This window comes from Panthera onca, chromosome E1 (assembly GCF_046562875.1).
Source record: "Panthera onca isolate mPanOnc1 chromosome E1, mPanOnc1 haplotype 2, whole genome shotgun sequence".
NCBI classification, from domain to species: domain Eukaryota; kingdom Metazoa; phylum Chordata; class Mammalia; order Carnivora; family Felidae; genus Panthera; species Panthera onca.
Window position 1 is genome coordinate 34,913,678 of NC_138352.1, and position 16,750 is coordinate 34,930,427.

The 16,750-nt window shown below is 53.7% G+C and overlaps 2 protein-coding genes across 5 annotated transcripts in view; one reads left to right on the forward strand and one right to left on the reverse strand.

The window, feature by feature from the left end:
- Positions 1 to 3,400, reverse strand: part of PIPOX (pipecolic acid and sarcosine oxidase) — a 41,023-nt gene extending 37,623 nt beyond the window's left edge. Inside the window, exon 1 of the mRNA XM_078437542.2 lies at positions 3,100 to 3,400. The gene's annotated coding sequence lies outside the window, so the exon portion shown is untranslated. The remainder of the gene's footprint in view (positions 1 to 3,099) is intronic.
- An 8,109-nt stretch (positions 3,401 to 11,509) lies between these two features.
- Positions 11,510 to 16,750, forward strand: part of SEZ6 (seizure related 6 homolog) — a 45,389-nt gene continuing 40,148 nt past the window's right edge. For all 4 annotated transcript variants that reach the window (XM_078437534.2, XM_078437535.2, XM_078437536.2 and 1 more), the window contains exon 1: positions 11,510 to 11,750. In XM_078437534.2, the coding sequence (XP_078293660.1) occupies positions 11,696 to 11,750 (55 nt within the window). In that variant the 5' untranslated portion in view covers positions 11,510 to 11,695. The remainder of the gene's footprint in view (positions 11,751 to 16,750) is intronic.

A 16,750-nucleotide genomic window follows, 5' to 3' on the forward strand; every position in this document is an offset into this window, starting at 1 on the left:
AACAGGCATGAGGAGGGTTGGTTCATTGCCTGCCCCGCAGGGCTGGCCTCTGTGAGGTTTGGTGTTTAATATTCATTCCTCCATGCAAAGAGCTAGTGGACAGTCCTAAACTGAGGCAAATCCGCATGGGAGGTGGGGCCGTTCTCTGCTTCCATGGGACCGAGAAGGAACTGGGGTTACTGAAACAAGACTTGAAACAAGTCAAGAAGGACTTCCCAATGGCTAAACGTGGATGGAGAGAGCCTATCGTTCACTTATGAGCCAGGACAAGTTGTTTCTTTCTGCGTCTGTTTCCTCCATAAAATGGGGATTATAATATTTGCTTCTCAGAGCTTCTGTTCCCCCTGCCTCTGGCTGAAAAAATAAGACAAAACAAAACACCGGAAGCCTCTTCTGGTTCAGGGAGAAGCAGAAAGGTCCTACTTTAGGTTAAAAAAAAAAAACACCTGCCTTGCTCAGCCTTGGCACGGAGTAAGCATTCAATCGATGGAGTTGCTATTATCATAATTATTGATTCAATGAATATTTATTGAGCGCCTGCTACCTGCTTGGCCTTGAGGAAAAACTAGTGCACAAGCCATTATCCCCTGCCTTTAAGGAGACGAAACCTGGGTTACTATGGGAATCAGGACGTCCCCCTTGCTATAGGCTCTCAGGAACAAGGGAGAGCCCTGTGTCTCGGAGACAGCTTAGAAGTTGCTCCCGGAGGCAGGTGGATGAACATGAAGACCTCGTGGGGGTGGCGGCAGGTCCCAAGCAGTGTTACCCAGCAGAAGACAACTCTGTTAAAGATCAGTCAACGAGAGCCCCTCCAGAAAAGCATTCTTCCAGAAACAAGAGGATCCTCCACTCTAAGGATCTAGAGGAAATGTGATCAGACTTGGGGTTCAGGTCTGCACGAAGCAAAGAATAACAAGCTGCCATTAGCTGACATGCAGCAAGGAGCATGGGGGTTTAATCAACATAAGGACTTCCTGGTGGAGGTTTGGAGAGCAGTGAAGGAGACCCAGGATGGAGAGACTTCCAGGCCCGTCTGGGAGCCCGGTCTGCTGTCTTCCCGGAGACATCCCTTCCTCTGTTCCTGCAAAGCTCTCCTCTCTCCTCCAGCTTGCGGCTGGCAGGGACCCCCATGGCCAGCCTTAAGAGAAACATCAGAAGAAAGTTAATAGCGAAGCGCTCTGGCGGATCTAATTGATTTTTTTTCCTATTGGTTCCCTAATATAGGCAACACTGTTCCTGCCGCTTTTCTGGGCTGGAGATTATGTCATAAATAAAGAGATTTGCTCCCTATTTCCATGTGCTTATCTTTAATAAGTTAAGAACTCAACAAGCTTTAGGAGGACTTGAAATAAGCAAGGGATCCGGTGGTAGCTTCGGCTGTGGCGGCGGCCGTGGCAGCCACAGCTTTATTTCAGTAGAGGGGGAGGCAGGTGGCTGAGGCTGGTGGGGGGAGAATTTGCATTCTTTGGGCTGCACTGGATCGAGGCTCAGCTGGGAGAAGACAGTGGGGGAGGAAATTCGTGGTGGCAGATGTGGCAAAATGGATGGACAGGACCCATGAGGCTTGGGTTACCATGGGAGTTAAGAGTCAGGTAGCCTGAGTTCAAATCCCAGTCCCATCATTGCTTACTAGCTGTGTGGGCTTGGGCTGTGTTACTTAGCCTCTCTGTCTCTCCTCATTTTTTTTCATGTGTATTTAGTTTTGAGGGGGATGGGAGGGGCAGACAGAAAGGGAGAGAGAGAATCCCAAGCAGGCTCCATGCTGTCAGCACAGAGCTTGATGCGGGGCTCGAACTCACGCACTGTGAGATCATGACCTGGGCCAAAACCAAGAATCGGACGCTTAACCGACAGAGCCACCCAAGCACCCCTCTTTCCTCGTTTTAAACAAATATGGATAATAACGCCTATCTCATAGGTTGCTGTGGGGCTCAACAACATGCAAAGAGCTTAGCACAGAGCCTGGCGTGGGGAGTACGTAAAACATGTTAGCCAGTATGTGGTTATTAAGACATCACCTAACTCCATTGACCTTAACTGCTGCTACCAGGACCTCTGCCATGTGCCAAGCCTTGGCCTGGGCTTCACAGATGAGTGAGACTCTGCCTGGCCCTGACTTCAAAGACCACCAGTCCAGCTGGGGCCCCAGCGCCTATGGCTGGCATGAGCTGAGTATTCATATTGAAGGAATCCAGACAGCAGTGACCTCTCCCAGGGAGACTGCCATCCTTATGCCCCTGTCTTAAGGCTCACCCACTCTCCAGTTCTGGACACGCCACGGATTAACTCTCACTTCCTTAAAGCTGACAGTGGACAGAAGCCGTGTGACAGGGGCAGAAACAGCCCCACTCAAGACTGAGCCCCGTTGCCACCATCCACTGCACACTTAACATGTGCCAGGCTGTAAGGACTAAGATTTGAACCCAGGCCCACTGACTTCCCCCGCTCTAAGCACCGTCCTCTACTCTTCACTCTGTGCTTACAGTCACAAGCATTAACGAAGCACATATAATGTGCAAAAACCCTAGGCTAAGGGGATAGAAAAATGAATAAAACAACCATTTATTGATTGCCTGCTCTATGCCAAGGCTTCCTACAGGATACCTTACGGAATAATTTTCCGAAAGGCAAGTGGCATGGTTTTCCTTTAGTAAATAAGGAAGCGGAGGCCCAGAGAGGCTCAGAAATTTGCCCAAGACAAGCGTAAGTCTGGGATCACTTTGAACACGGACCTGACTTCCAAGCCTGAGCATTTACACCCCTCAGCCTCCTGATGAGCAGTGTCTCCCTTTCCAGTGGGTCTTGCTCTTGCGGACCACTAACATGGCTTCAGAGTAACCAGCAGCCATCCCAGCTTACCCCAAAACACCCGCATGCGCCTACCTCCACCCTTCCCCACTCACAGCAACATCCCCCCACTCGCTCACGGAAGACAGGCCCAATAGCGTTAAGCCAATCTGTTGCTTATCCTATAAGTCAAGAAACAAGGCTCCTTAGTACCTCCACTCCTTCCCTGATGGGGAAGCCAAGGCTCAAACACATGCCAGGTGTTGGTCAGACCCTCCGAACCAGTGGGGCTGAGACCAGAACCTCTCCTACCTGCACTTCCCAGCGGTCCACAGAGCCAAGTCAGTGATCCCAAGATGCTCTTCAGCAACCCCATCAATCTCCGTAGCCCGTCTGAGTCAGACTATATGAAGTTCTCCCTTCATGGGCAATTTTGGAGGGGCTCAGTGTCCGTGTAGGGACAAGACCAAGAAACTGTTTTTACCCCTCTCTGCAAAGGGGCTCAAAGAGGAATCCTCCTCCCTCCCATAGGTCTTGGGTGACCCTTGCCCAGTAGGAGATGGGTTCCCTCTTGGACCCCCATTTTGTATTCACCCTCTCTCCTCCAGGCCATTGTCTGGCCCCACAGATTCTGTTGCTTTAAGGATTGGTGACCTCACAGTCAGTTGCCATAGAGACCATTGTGATGTCACAAGCAGAGGACAAGTAGTTCAAGGAGGAGTGGAGGGTAGAAATGCACAGCTAGAATTGAGGGACATTTGGGGTTTCTGTCCTATTTTCATGCCCAGAAAAAGAAGTGTCTGGAGGTAGATTCTGATATCTGGGGGAGACCTGACCACATTTCTCTGTGTTCTCCTGAGCCTAAGAGGCCTCTGAGACCCAAAAGAAGAGTCAATGAAAACAAACATCGAAATACTCCCTACCTTGGGGTGGTAAGAAGTGGGCTACTTTTGTAGCAGAAAGGAATGAAATTAGATGTCAGGAGAAGCCATGTGGCTGCAAGATCCCCATGGAGGAGATGATGTTGCCTTGCCTTAGGAGGCTTGAACCATGGGAGACAGCCTCTAGGGCCTTTATTATCCTGATTAAGCACCTTATAGAGATAAACATGCCGCAGGACAGTGAGTTGAGACTCTATCTCCCCTCCCTGGTCTGGGAGCTCCTTGAGAGCTCTGCCTGTCCATATTCCCCTCAGGTCCTGGCACAAAAAATGTTCCCTTATTCAGTAAACAATGAGTGAGCAGGTGATGAACAAATTGGGTAGGTGGCTGGGTAGGATGAGGGAATACACAGACAGATGAATGGATGGACACACGGGCAGGTTGGGAGCCCTGAGCTTTGGAGCTTTGGAGCCCTACACCCATCCCTGCTTCTCTAGCTGCATCCCACCACATACTTCTCTGTGATCCAGCCACAGTAATCATCTCTTAGTCCTGCCAACTCCAGGGCTTTGCACATGCTGTTCCCTCTGCATGGAATGTACTTCCTTTGCCTCTTCAAGTAACACCCACTCATCCTGTGGCTTTCCACTCAATCACCACCTCCTCAAGGTGGTCTTCCCTGACCGGGTCAACCCCCAGTGTGGGCCTCCATAGCCCCGTGAACCTCCCCTGAGCACCTGATATGTCACAGTTTATATTTAGTCAGGTGGTTCTGCGTAAGGTCTCTCATTCTAGACTGTGAGCTCCGAGCCCGCAGGGCCAGTGACTGTTTTCACTCACCTTTGTGTCCCCAGCACTTAGGACAGTGGATACTTAATAAATATTTGTCTAATGAATAAGTTAATAAGTGACCAGCCCTGCCCTTGCCTATTCCAAGCAGCCTACCCTCTCCGGACTGCATCAGGGGAGAGAATCTAGGTACAGGCCCCCTGCAGGTGAACCCAGGACAGAGCCTACAGATTCAGGGAGCCTGAGGTCCCTCCCACACCTGCCCCTGCAAAGGCCCACCAGCACCTGTGCGTTTCTGCTCTGCCTTGTTAGTATATCTTGGTTTCACCATGAACTACCTGCAAATCACTCAGCCTCTTAGGGCCTCAGTGTCCTCATCTGTACAATGGGGACAATAACATACCTACCTCATAGGACCTACCCCAACTCCATGCCCAGTGATAGTAAATAATAAATGGTGCTAGTATTCTTATTCTTAGAGGTCAGGAATAGCCCATCGGATTCAGGGGCCAACTGAGAATATACTAATGTTTTATGAATCTGCTTTAAATGCATGTGACAGTCCTTCTTTATTTATTTTTAAGATTTTATTTTTCAGTCATCTCTACACTCAACGTGGGGCTTGAGCTTATAATTCCGAGATCAAGAGTCACATGCCCTACCACCCGAGCCAGCCAGGTGCCCCTACGTGGCAATCTAATTCCAAAGCTTCATGCCTGGGTTTGCTCAAAGGGGAAAACTCAATTATCATCTCACATTATTCAAAGCAACCCCCCAGTCTTGTCTCAGTCATGAAAAGGATATGGAGTATTCTTTTGCCCCCAGCCATGGCTTGACCCAGAGTGAGTGCTGTTTGGGACAGGGGTGTGAGGTCAGTCTGGCTGGGATACTTGTTCATGTTTCCCCCACCCTCATTCTGCTCTAGTTCTCAGAAGTGGATGGAGTTGGCCAGGGTTCTGTAGGGGAGAGGGGCTCTCCCTGACAGAAGGAGGACCACCTTCTGGTCAGTGGCACCTCCTCCTTGCTTGTCCTATGCATAAATACTCTCACATCTACTGACCAAGGTTCCAGGGTAGACCACCCAGGCAAGAAGTCACTTGGGCATCCTAACTGGTTCCATATAGGAAAGAACAAAGACCCCTTTGGGGACGCCTGGGAAGCTTTGCTCTTCCCACCCCCATCCTCCAGCTCACTGTAGCTTTCTGAGGCCCAGCTGCCAGGGGCAGCCTCGGGATACACAAAAGGCTTTCTCCCCCTTTCTCAGGGGCTCACCTTACAGGTGACCCACTCCCTCATCACATGGCCGTGATCCTGGTACCAGGCCCCCAGTCCCAGAGCCACACCACCATTAACCCAGTGTCTCTGGACAGATGTATTTTATGTAAGTTCAAGCACTAGAAATATTGAGTTCAGGGAATTTTATTTCTAGAGCCCTCTATATTTCTCTGGGATTATCACCTGTCTTTGTTCCCTCCCTCTCCGAGTTATTATCTTTGGACCCTTTCCAAGCCAAACCATCTTGATTGCTCAGGGAGAAGACTGCCAGCACCCTCCCCTGGTAACTCTGGGTCTGGTGAGAGTGACCTCGAGGGACCCTTTCTTCTTCCTTCAGTATAACTCTGCAGGTGGCCACACTGCTCAGGCAGCCTTGGCCTTTGGGAGCTGGCTTCACCAAGGGACTCTCCAAAGTGCCAAGGAACGTGGCGGTGGGTGGTCCAAGTGGAGGCCTCATTCTCCCCAAGTTAGGGAGGGCTAGGCTCAGGGTGAGCCTCAGGGTACAGAGGGGAGGGAGAAGGCCAGATGTTCTCTTTTCTACACCGTGCCAACCTCGCCTGACACCAAATTAATAGCATTCAAATGAGATGCAAAACATTATGCAAATCTAGAGGAGAAGGCTGCTCTCACCGGGCCTTTGGGCTGTTGGAGGGCCAACACCTTGAGCCCTTTCTTGCAAGACCCCACGGGTTCCCTTCAACTTCAGCCCTCATACGGTCAGCAGCAGCTGGTGTGGAGTTTCCAGTGAGACTTGAGTGACCCTCTCAAGGTCCTCTGATCCTTGTGCCTACCCTGGTCTCACCTCCCAAGCACTCCGGGCCTCTTCTGTTCTGAAATGGTGCAGAGGCAGCTCCGGAACTTGGCATAACCTCCCTCTGGATGCCAGGATTCTGGATCCCCACTCATTAGCAGTATATGCAAAATAGATGCAGGGTTTTTTTGCATCTATTTAATTGTCCATTAAAATGGCCCCACGCCCATCACCTCTGCACAGGCCCAGGCTTCCAAATTGCCAACCCCTGCTGCCTGCAAGCACCATGTGGTTCCTGCGCCTGGTAATTGCCGTGGTGTTTGTTGAGCTGTATTTGCATTTGATTGTCATTTAACTTTCCATCTTTCTCCTTCAATCAAACTCGGGATTGGGCTTTTGCAATTGATTATTCATTTTATTTTCAGCCCCTTGGTGGGTTTTCAAAGAGTTTCCTTTATTAGTGCCACAAACTTGAACCTTGGGACTTCTCCTGTCACACAGAGGGGGAGGGCTTCCTCCCACCCATCGCAGGGCTCCTCCGTGAAAATAACCTAGCCAACATTGTGGATTTTAAGTCCTATTCCCAGTCTCTCTGTCCCAGCACCTGCCTCATTTCTGCCCAGCCAGTGGCATTAAACATTTATGGAGCTGTGGAGGATCAAAGGCCTTGGCTGGGGGTGGGCAGGCTGGAGGCCTTGGTTTAGAGATGGAAAGCAGCTCGCATCAAACCACTTTATGCTGCTGTCTCCATCCACCCTGGGCTCTTGCTACCAGCTGGTGTGGTCCTGCTCCTGGAGTGGGAGGAAATGCCCAGGAACCAGGACTCCCCATTTACCAGGGTAGGATTCTCCTTCTACCCCTAAATTCAAAGAATTGACTTGGGATACTCCTTGAAGCCTGGCCAGAGCATGGTATCCCACAATGTTCAAGATCCTGCCAGGTCTGGGAGCCCCTTCCGAGAAGTGGGTGGAGGCGAGCAGGCAGATCTGTGCCCCTGGGAATCTCTGCAGCCTCTTGCCCCTGTTTCTCTGAAGCCCCCAAACCCCCTTGGCTCCACAGAAGACGTTCCTCTGCCTTGAAAGCTATCTTGGAGGAGACTAATTTTCTTCTCCTCTCACTCAGAAAGCAAGTGTCATCCATTTGAAGGGAGAGACTTCAGAATAAGTCACCAGTGTGCCTGTGATCCTGCAAATTGATGGGCTGTGTGGAAGTGGGGAAGTGAAGCTGGCTTCTCCGGGGATGTGGGCTGGATGTCTGGCACTGTCTGGGCAGAGGCTGCAAAGGTCCTTGGGATTAGAGAGCCCCTCTTCCCTCTCTCTGGTCCTCAGTCTTAACATAGCCATTGTAACTCAGACCCCACCCTCCAGCCTTCTGAATCAGCAGTGAGCCCCTCTCAGTTACTACCACTTGCTATAGTGCTTGAAAACCCACCTTAATGGGGCGCCTGGGTGGCTCAGTCGGTTAAGCGTCCGACTTCAGCTCAGGTCACGATCTCGCGGTCTGTGAGTTCGAGCCCCGCGTTGGGCTCTGGGCTGATGGCTCAGAGCCTGGAGCCTGCTTCCGATTCTGTCTCCCTCTCTCTCTGCCCCTCCCCCGTTCATGCTCTGTCTCTCTCTGTCCCAAAAATAAATAAACGTAAAAAAAGAAATTTAAAAAAAAGAAAATCCACCTTAATAATTCTAGACTCCCTTGTTCGGGTGCAGATACCTTTGTGATGGGGTAAACCCTTCAGTATAGCCACCAAGGATGTCCTGCAGCTCAGTTGACCACAAAGCCTGGCCTCAGGCCTGCTCCCACCCTTCCTCTCACATCTCTGCAAGGACTTACTGCTCCCCCAGAACCAGTCTTCTCACTGACCCCAAACTATCTTGCATTTTCTACCACGCTGCCTCTACCTAAGCCACTCCCTCAACTTTGGCTGTCCTCCCTCTTCCTCTCCACTGACGGAAACCTAAAACTTATTTAAGACTTGTTTTCACCATCAACCGATGAATGGATCAAGAAATTGTGGTTTATATACACAATGGAATACTACTTGGCAATGAGAAAGAATGAAACATGGCCTTTTGTAGCAATGTGGATGGAACTGGAGAGTGTTATGCTAAGTGAACTAAGTCAAGCAGAGAAAGACAGATACCATATGTTTTCACTCTTATGTGGATCCTGAGCAGAAGACCATGGGAGAGGGGGAGGGGGGGAAAAAGAGAGAGAGGGAGGCAAACCATAAGAGACTCTTAAAAACTGAGAATAAACTGAGGGTTGATGGGGGGTGGGAGGGAGGGGAAAGTGGGTGATGGGCATTGAGGAGGGCACTTGGGATGAGCACTGGGTGTTGTATGAAAACCAATTCGAAATTTCATATTAAAAAATAATAATAATAAATAAACATTAAAAATTTTTTTAAAAAGACTTGTTTTCAGTCCACCTGCACACTGCCTGAAGCTTGCCATGACCTCCCCTCCCCCAAAAGGAGCACTTGTCCCCTTCTTCACCATCTCACAGCTCATTTGGCACCAATGACCTGCCTTGGGCTTTAGACACTCCTCCCCTCCCACCTCCACCCCTGCAACATCATTTATTCACAAACATCTATTAAGCAACTACTGTGTTTCAGGAGCTGAGCTTGGTTGAGAATGGAGGAGACAGATATGTTCTGTGCCTTCAGAGAGCTGACAACTAATGGGGAAAACAGACAATTAAGCGATTACATAGACTAGGGTCATCTGAGTGCAAAGGGCCAGGTGGAGGGCACAGAGAGTGAGAGAAATGAGACAAGTGAAGGGAGCCCTGCAAGTCTCCAGGCTGCCACTTTCAAACGTGTGTATGACTTAAGTACACTATAAGCCTGCAGCATAGAGCTGCAGAATATCCCTTAGGGCATCTTATGGTCCTCAATTTGTGGGTGATGCTGAGCTCTGGGCAAAATGAGTCCCTTGGAGGGCATAGACAGGATGCTCGATAAAAACTCCACTGCCTCCCAGTCTGGCCCAGCCTCCACTTCAACCTAACTGGGAACCCATTGCACAGAGGCCACGTTGACCATCTTTAGGAGGGAGAGACAACCCTGGAGCATTATTCTTCCCATCATGCAGTACATACCCATCCTCTGAGCTCAGGGCAGAGTGCTGCATTCTGGGACTTGGAGTGTTCATTGGACCCCCTCCTGAATGCCTACCTTAGTTTAGGAAATAGGGAAGGAGACACAGCAAGTTCCTGGGTGGCTCCACTTACCCTCCTTCTTCTGAGTAGTGCCCAGCCCAGCTGCCAGGAGGTAAGCCTACCACCAGTTTCCAAAACCCCATGAATCATCTGTCATACAAGTTTCATCCCTGGGATTCACCCTCCTTTTCCCAAGCTGCTAAGTCCAGAGAGGCCCAGAAATCAAGGAGGAGGTCAGGAATACCTTTAAAGAGAAAAGGAGGGCTCTCATGCCATTTGCCAGTATATCCCCAAACTTCCTGTGGCCACAGAACCTTCCACCTCCCTCCTCTGCTGACAACCCCTTTTCTCTCCCCTTTCCTGGCTTCCTCTACTTACCTCTGATCCTTTTGTCAACTCCTCCCTTCTGCCAATCTTCTGCTACTGCCCTCTTTCTTCTCAGCTTTTTGAAAGGACGATCCAGCAGTCCTCTCCCAGTGACTCCCTCAGATAATTCCACACACCGTCTGCCTGCTGCCTGGGATTCTTTACGATGGCTCAAGGCAACTCCCCGGAGCCCACAGGAAGAGGATCCGGAGAGAATCTGATGAGCTGAGCTGGAAGACTATGGAGGTAGTAAGGATCAAAAGACTCTCTGAGGAATGAGACTAACGGTAGAAGGCTTGCTGCCTGCTTCTAGGACAAAGTCAGGAAGGGCACTGGTGAAAGCTTTGGGGAAAATCCAAGTTCATGTGAAGAGAACTAATCCAAAAGCTCTCCTTCTCCCTGGGGGTCACAGGGAGTTCAGCCCCCCTCTTCCTCTACAAGGAATATCATCAGTCACTGGGTCATGTCCCATTGTGTCCATTGAGGCTCTTCAAGTGAAGCTATCCATGGAGCCAGAAACCCCTAGGCCTAAACATCAGTCTTAGGGATGACACAGCTATGACTGCCCTTTTTGCTGCCCTATGACTCATTGGAGCTCCTCAGCCCAAGCAGAGCCATGGAAGTTTATTTTTCCATGTCCTTGAATGGTACAACCTCCCTGGCTACTCCCCTGAGCCTCCTTCAAGTCTCTGTCTAAAATAGCCCTATGGAAACGCCCCCACCCCCTATGTCTGTCCTATTTTCTCCACCATTTCCAGGAACCTGGGTGGGGACAGGCATGAAGGGTCTGCTCACTGGCCATCACTTTGATTTCTCTGGTCCTGTGGATGGTGGGGTAGGTGGGAAGTGGCCAAGGCAGGGTCCTGGAGACCCCGGGCTGCAAGGGGACCCAGGATACTACCTTCAGCTGCCCACAGGTTGGCCCAAGTTGCCTCCTGCCAAGTGAAAAATGTCTTCCCAGGACGCGAGTACCACTGGCTTTTAACTATAATATCAGGATAATTAAGCTTTTCTGTGAGCACAGTTTGCTGCTGATGCAGCTGCCTGGAGCCCTGGCATTTATTGAGCGCAAAGTAATAATTTATTGTCCTTTGTACGCTCAAAAGCCATCTTCATTATCAGCCCAAGACGGAGCTGCTACAAGGGCACACGGGTCTCACCAGCTGCCTCACTCGAGGATGTCTTCCTAGGTCACCCTTGGCGCCCTCAGGTACCAGGATGGGGTGGAGTGAGGTGGAGAGGGGGTTGCTCTCTCATAGAGATTCAGGTGGGAACCCTACCTCCTTGGCAGGCTGCTAATAGGGGAGAGGGTGGCAGGCTTGTCTGGGCGTGGGCAGCGCGGAAGGGAGGGGGCCGTGTGCCCACATTAGCAGGGTAGTTCTTCCCCAGAGCTGGCGGCGGCGCGGGAGCCTGTGCTCCCGCCGCCGGGTCCTCTGCGCCTTTGCTTGAGACTTTACGGTAAACCGCTCCTCCCGCGCCCCCGCCCCCAGCCCCGCGCGGCGATCCCCGGCGCCGACGCCAGGCGCTGGCCGTGGTGCTGATTCTGTCAGGCGCTGGCGGCGGCGGCGGCGGCGGCCCCGCTCCTTCTACCCGGCAAGACCCCGCTCTGTCCCCCGCGCCTACGCCCCGCCGAGCCCCCAGCTTCCCCACCGTAGCTCCGACCCGGGGCGCGGCCGTAACCAGCACCATGCCCTCGGTAGCCCTGCTGCTCCTTCCCTCGCTGCTGGCGCTCCTGGCTCACGGTAAGGGACCCCGGCGTCCGGTGGCAGGACAGGGGCGGGGGCGGGTTCCCGAGGGTGGGAAGAGAGGACCGTACCGCCGCCCAGCTCCGCGCATCTGGCTGCCCAGCGCAAGCACCGCGCTCCGCCGGCTGCGCTGGCCCCCGCGCCGGCCGAGCCGGGCGGGGCACGGGCTCCACCGGCGGGAAGCTGCCGCGGCTCCCGCCATTCGCGCCCGGCCAAGACCTCGCCTTTAATCATCTCCCCGGATCTAATGGGATTTCTCTGCTGCAATTCATCACGCCACCCCCTCCCCGCACACACTCACGCGCTCACCCGCGCGCTACCTCGCCGCTCTCCAGGCGTCTAGCAGCGCCGGGGCGCGTGCAGGAAGGGGGAGAGGGCAAGGGGCGGTGAGTCCCGCTGGTCCTGCCGGCCGCCCGCGGTCCCGCCTCCCCTGCTGCCCGCCAAACTTCGCTCGACTTTGCTGCCCGTTCCGGGGCACCTTACGTCCTCACTGCGGAGGGACGGAGCCGGATGGCGGCCGGACCCCGGGTTGGGACGTCGTTCACCTCCCTCCACCTTGGCGCTGCCGCGCTGGAGTCGGAATCTAGAGTACAATTCCAGGGAGAAACTCGGGGGGCCCGGGGCCCCATATTCGGCTACTCGCTCTGACCTGGGGTCCCGGGCTAGAGACTCTGCCTTCCTCGAAGTCCTTTCTTGCACTCTCCCCCTTGCACACTCCCAGAGGTCTTCCTCCCAGGCCTGCGGTCCTGCTTAGCCCCCGCCCACCCCATGGCCGCAGACTCGTCGCGGGAGGACCGGCACCCCACCCTGCTGCCCCCGGTCCTCCGCTCGCAGTCTGGTCCCCAACTTCATTGGTCCCGGGTGGGAAGGTTGGCCGTGGAGTGAGCAGCAAGGGAGTGTTGGGGAGAGGATGAGAGCTCTGTGCCTAGGGGAAGGAAGGTTTTCAAGTCCCCAGAAGACCTGCCACCCTGCTTAAACAAACATTCATCAAAGCTACGGACGTCCAGGTCTTTCTTCCACTGCAGCCGGTTGGCTGGTGGGGTCGCCAGGACCTTGCTTGGAGTTGGGACCCACCGTCCCTCAAAGTATATGGTTCGTAGCCTCTGATATGGAGTGGGGAGAAGGTGGCAGGTTTTAACCTCGTTGCCTCTTTCCAGACCACGTCGTAGGTCAGGGCAGCCGAGCCGGGACCAGGCTGGGCCCCTGGACGCCAGTTTTCTGCTCTCTGCGTCCCCAGCGACGCGGAAGCTGCTCTCTGAGACTCTGGCTTGGGTCACACGGGGTCTGGCGTCCTTGCCCCGCCCCCTGGCTGCCCAAGCCTGGCCCTCCCTTGGCGCCGGGAACTAAGAACCTAGTGTTCATGTTGGGGGGGGGGGGGGCGGGGAGAGGAGGAGGGAGTCCTGAAAACCCCACCCTGTCAGGGGCAGTGAGAGGAGGGGAGAAGCCTGCATCCTGGCCCGGCCATCCGAGGATGTCCTGGGAGTTGGGAACCTGTCTTGGTTGGGGTCTGGACACATCTTGCTCTGGACATCTCCCCTGGGGCTTAGTGCCTTTGTCTGAAGCTTGGTGTGTGGGTGTGTGGGTCTGAGTGTGAACGTGTGAATCAGGGCCCGGGGTGTCAGAAATGGCGGGCCCATGAATGTCTGCACCTCAGGAGGTCTGGACGTTGGGTGAGGGTAAAGCAGTGAGTGGGTGTGAGGAGTGTGTGAGGCCGCTAGTGTTTGGTGCTGCCTCTGCCAGAGAGCTCCCTGCAGGGCTGGAGTGAGACTGCGGGTCTCCAGGAGGATGGCTGGTGTGGCTGAGAGTTGGGGGATCCCACTGAGGGTATGGGTGCAAGTGTTGGGAGGAATCTGTCCACTCTGTGGCCGCAAGTCTGTGTGCCCCTGGCCAGGGTCCTTTCCTGACCCACCTGGACCTCTCCAATGCCCGTGGGGCCATCTGCCCAAGGAGTATGCGGGGTAAGAGTCACCTGCTGGGGAAGACTTTATTTTCGCTCTCCCAGGAAGGAGGGGGAACAGCCCTGCAGGGCCGGGCCTGAGGAAGGAGGACCCGAAACAGGGCAAGCCCTGTCGTGTCCCTCTATCTCAATGGGGCTTCGAGGTTCTGGTTGTTGGGCACTGAGTTGTCTCATTGAGAAGCAGTGTATTCGGCCATCTCAGAGTTCCTTGGGGGATGCGGGGGGGGGGGGGGGTGGCTGTAGCCATAAGAAGGCAGGCCTGGAGCAGTAAAGGCCTCAGGCTGTGAGACTTCGCAAGCCAGGTGGCAGCAGGTGGCGGCAGCACCAAACCTTGTGGCCTGGAGACTGACCCCCCAGGGCGTTGCTCACACATAGGTTGAGGGACACAGCTCTAGTCAGGCCCTGAGAGATGCAGCTGGGAACAGCCCAGGAGCAGCCAAAGGCCCTGGAGGTCAGAGGCTGAGGAAGTGGGGTGCAGGGAAGGGTGAGATCTTGATGGCCTGGCTCAACCCCTATCCCCCCAACCCCCACAGCTGCGGGGTTGGGGGCAGGTACAGCGAGAGTGGCCTCTGGCTTGAGGGGCGCTGTGGGCCACTGTGATCTTCCTGACCAAAGGTGGGTGCCCCAGCGATCCCGATACTGTGGGGGAGGAAGGCAGTTCGGGAGGGATGGCTTGTGCCTGGGCCTGCTGTGTCAGTTTAATGATTTTTAATGAGCAATTACCTTTAGTCATTCTCCTAATTTCTGAATATCAATAAAGTTAATTAAACTCTGCGTGTGTGAATGTGGCCTGGGGAGATTGCAAAGGTGGAAATGGCACAGACTGGGGGTAGGGTTGGGTCTCCAGGGACAGAGGCTGCCTCCCTGGCTGTGTGACCTTGGACCCAATGCTTCCCATCTCTAAACTCTGATGGAGTGTGTGGTAGGAAGAGGGAGGGAAGGGGACCGATTCTCTCTCTGCCAAGAACTAGGGGATGGTGTCTGGGAGGCAAGGTTTGGAGGAGGAAGCAGGGAAGGAGGAGGGCTTGGCCTCCAGGAGCCCCAGTCCTGAAAGGGTTAACAAACAGGGCTGCCTTAACCTAAAATGGTAATTGCTGCTTCCCGCAGACTCTGTGGTAGGCGCAGGATTCTAACTGTACCTTCCAGAGTCTGGGGGCTGCAGCGATGCCCAAGCCAGGCCCTGCCCCCTGCCCCCCAAGCCTGGCACTTCGGGGTCAGGAAGTGGCTGCTGGGGATAAGGCCCCATGGGAGGAAGTCTAGATTTCACTCAGAGCCCCAGAGGTAGAATTGGTAGACAAGAGGCTCCCCTAGGCTTCCGAGGAGACTAGAGGACCCGGAGATTGCCATGGACTGGAGGGGAAGTCTGGGTTGGCTTCTTGCCCCTCATGGGTCTAAGCTCATCAGACTTGGCAGGCTTGGCGGCGGTCCCAGCCTCCTCAGCAGGGTGGCAGCTTAAAATGCCTTGGGGACAATAATGGGGAGTGAGGCGACACAGGGGCAGGGCTTAATTAGAAACTGGGCTTAATTAGAGCTTTTGCACCCCTCCCACCCTGGCTGCCTGAATGGTAGGAGGAATTCAGAAAGTCTGCTTCATTAGTCCCTCCCTCTACCCAGACACAGTGTCCAAGCCCTCCAGCCTGCCCCCACCCTCCTTGTCCCCATCCCTCCTAGCCCATTCTGGCCCCGTTTGCTGGCTGGTCTCAGCTCAGGGATGTTGCGCCCCCGCCTGGGCAGAAGTGTCAGAGCCGGGTACCCGCCCCCCCAAACAAGAAAGAAGATGTGAAAAAGGGCCTGTAGGTAGGGGTTACTTTAGTGAAGGAACCTCTCAGCCCGGATGGTTAAGAGCCCAGGCCCCCTGTGTGGCCTCAGGCATGCCTCTGAGTCTCCACTCTCTGGAGCATTCAATGTAAAGTTGCACCAAACTGATGGTTGCAAAGCCTGGGAGCATATCCGGGCCTCCAAGGGCTTGCCAAGTCATGGAGATTTCTGGGTCCCCAGCCTACTGGCCTGCTCTCAGGGAGAAAGAGCCAAGATCTATAACTAAGTGCCTGGGGAGTAGGGAGAGACAATGCTGCTAGCCATGGTCGGCTCTCAGGGAGGTAGGGGGAAGGCGCTAGGAGGTCTTCAAGGCCCCTTCCAGACTCATTCCAGCAGGAAGCACCAGGTCCAGGAAGTCCACTCACCCAGCCAGACCAATCAATTCCCCAAACTATCCATGTTCTCAACAGCTGCTGGGCTCTTCCCATTCCTTCTGCCTGAAATTCTTTTCTCCTCCTGGGCCACTCTGACTCACTCCATCTCATGCTTTGGGTCTTGCCTTAGTTAGCACCTCATACAATTCTTCGGGACTTAGTATTTACAGAGCATCTACGATGATATGGTTTCTCAGGGGAAGCCTCACCTGAACTCCAGCCTGGGCCTGGGGACTCTTTTGGCCTCCCACCATCCCCTGGTTTCCCTCACCAAGGTACCCATCTTGTTGGGTCACGAGTGCCTGGCTGCTTGATGTCTCTCTCCGGGAGCAAGACCGAACTCAGAAAGGAAGCAACCGAGTCTGTTTTGCTCAGCCCCACTATCTTGGGGCAATTCCAGAATTCCTATTTGGAAGAAACTTAGGGTCAGAAAGGAGAGGTGGGTGCTTGGCAGCTGAGACTGCTTTGCGTAGCAAGCACACTATTTTTACATAGATTGTATGTTAGGATTTTTTCCTTTTCCTAACAGTTGGCCAATTACCCCAACTGTAAATTATAGCCTTTACTGAGTTTTTTCCTTCCACAAATTATGCTGTCACGTCGTCAGCCTGAGGTGGCTTGGGGGTGGGATGCTGATGGCCATCCTGAGTGGGCTAAAGCCTCTCTCCAGCCACCCCTTCATGCCACTGCTGCTTGTGTCCCCGGTGGCACAGTGCCTAGCACATGACAGACATGAAATACATGTTGAATAAATTCATGAGAGTTGCACAGTAGACAGGGAGAGAGTGAAGCCCAGAGCCCAGTCTTCTTGACTCCCTCCCTCAGCACCTACCTACCTCCTCTGCTGG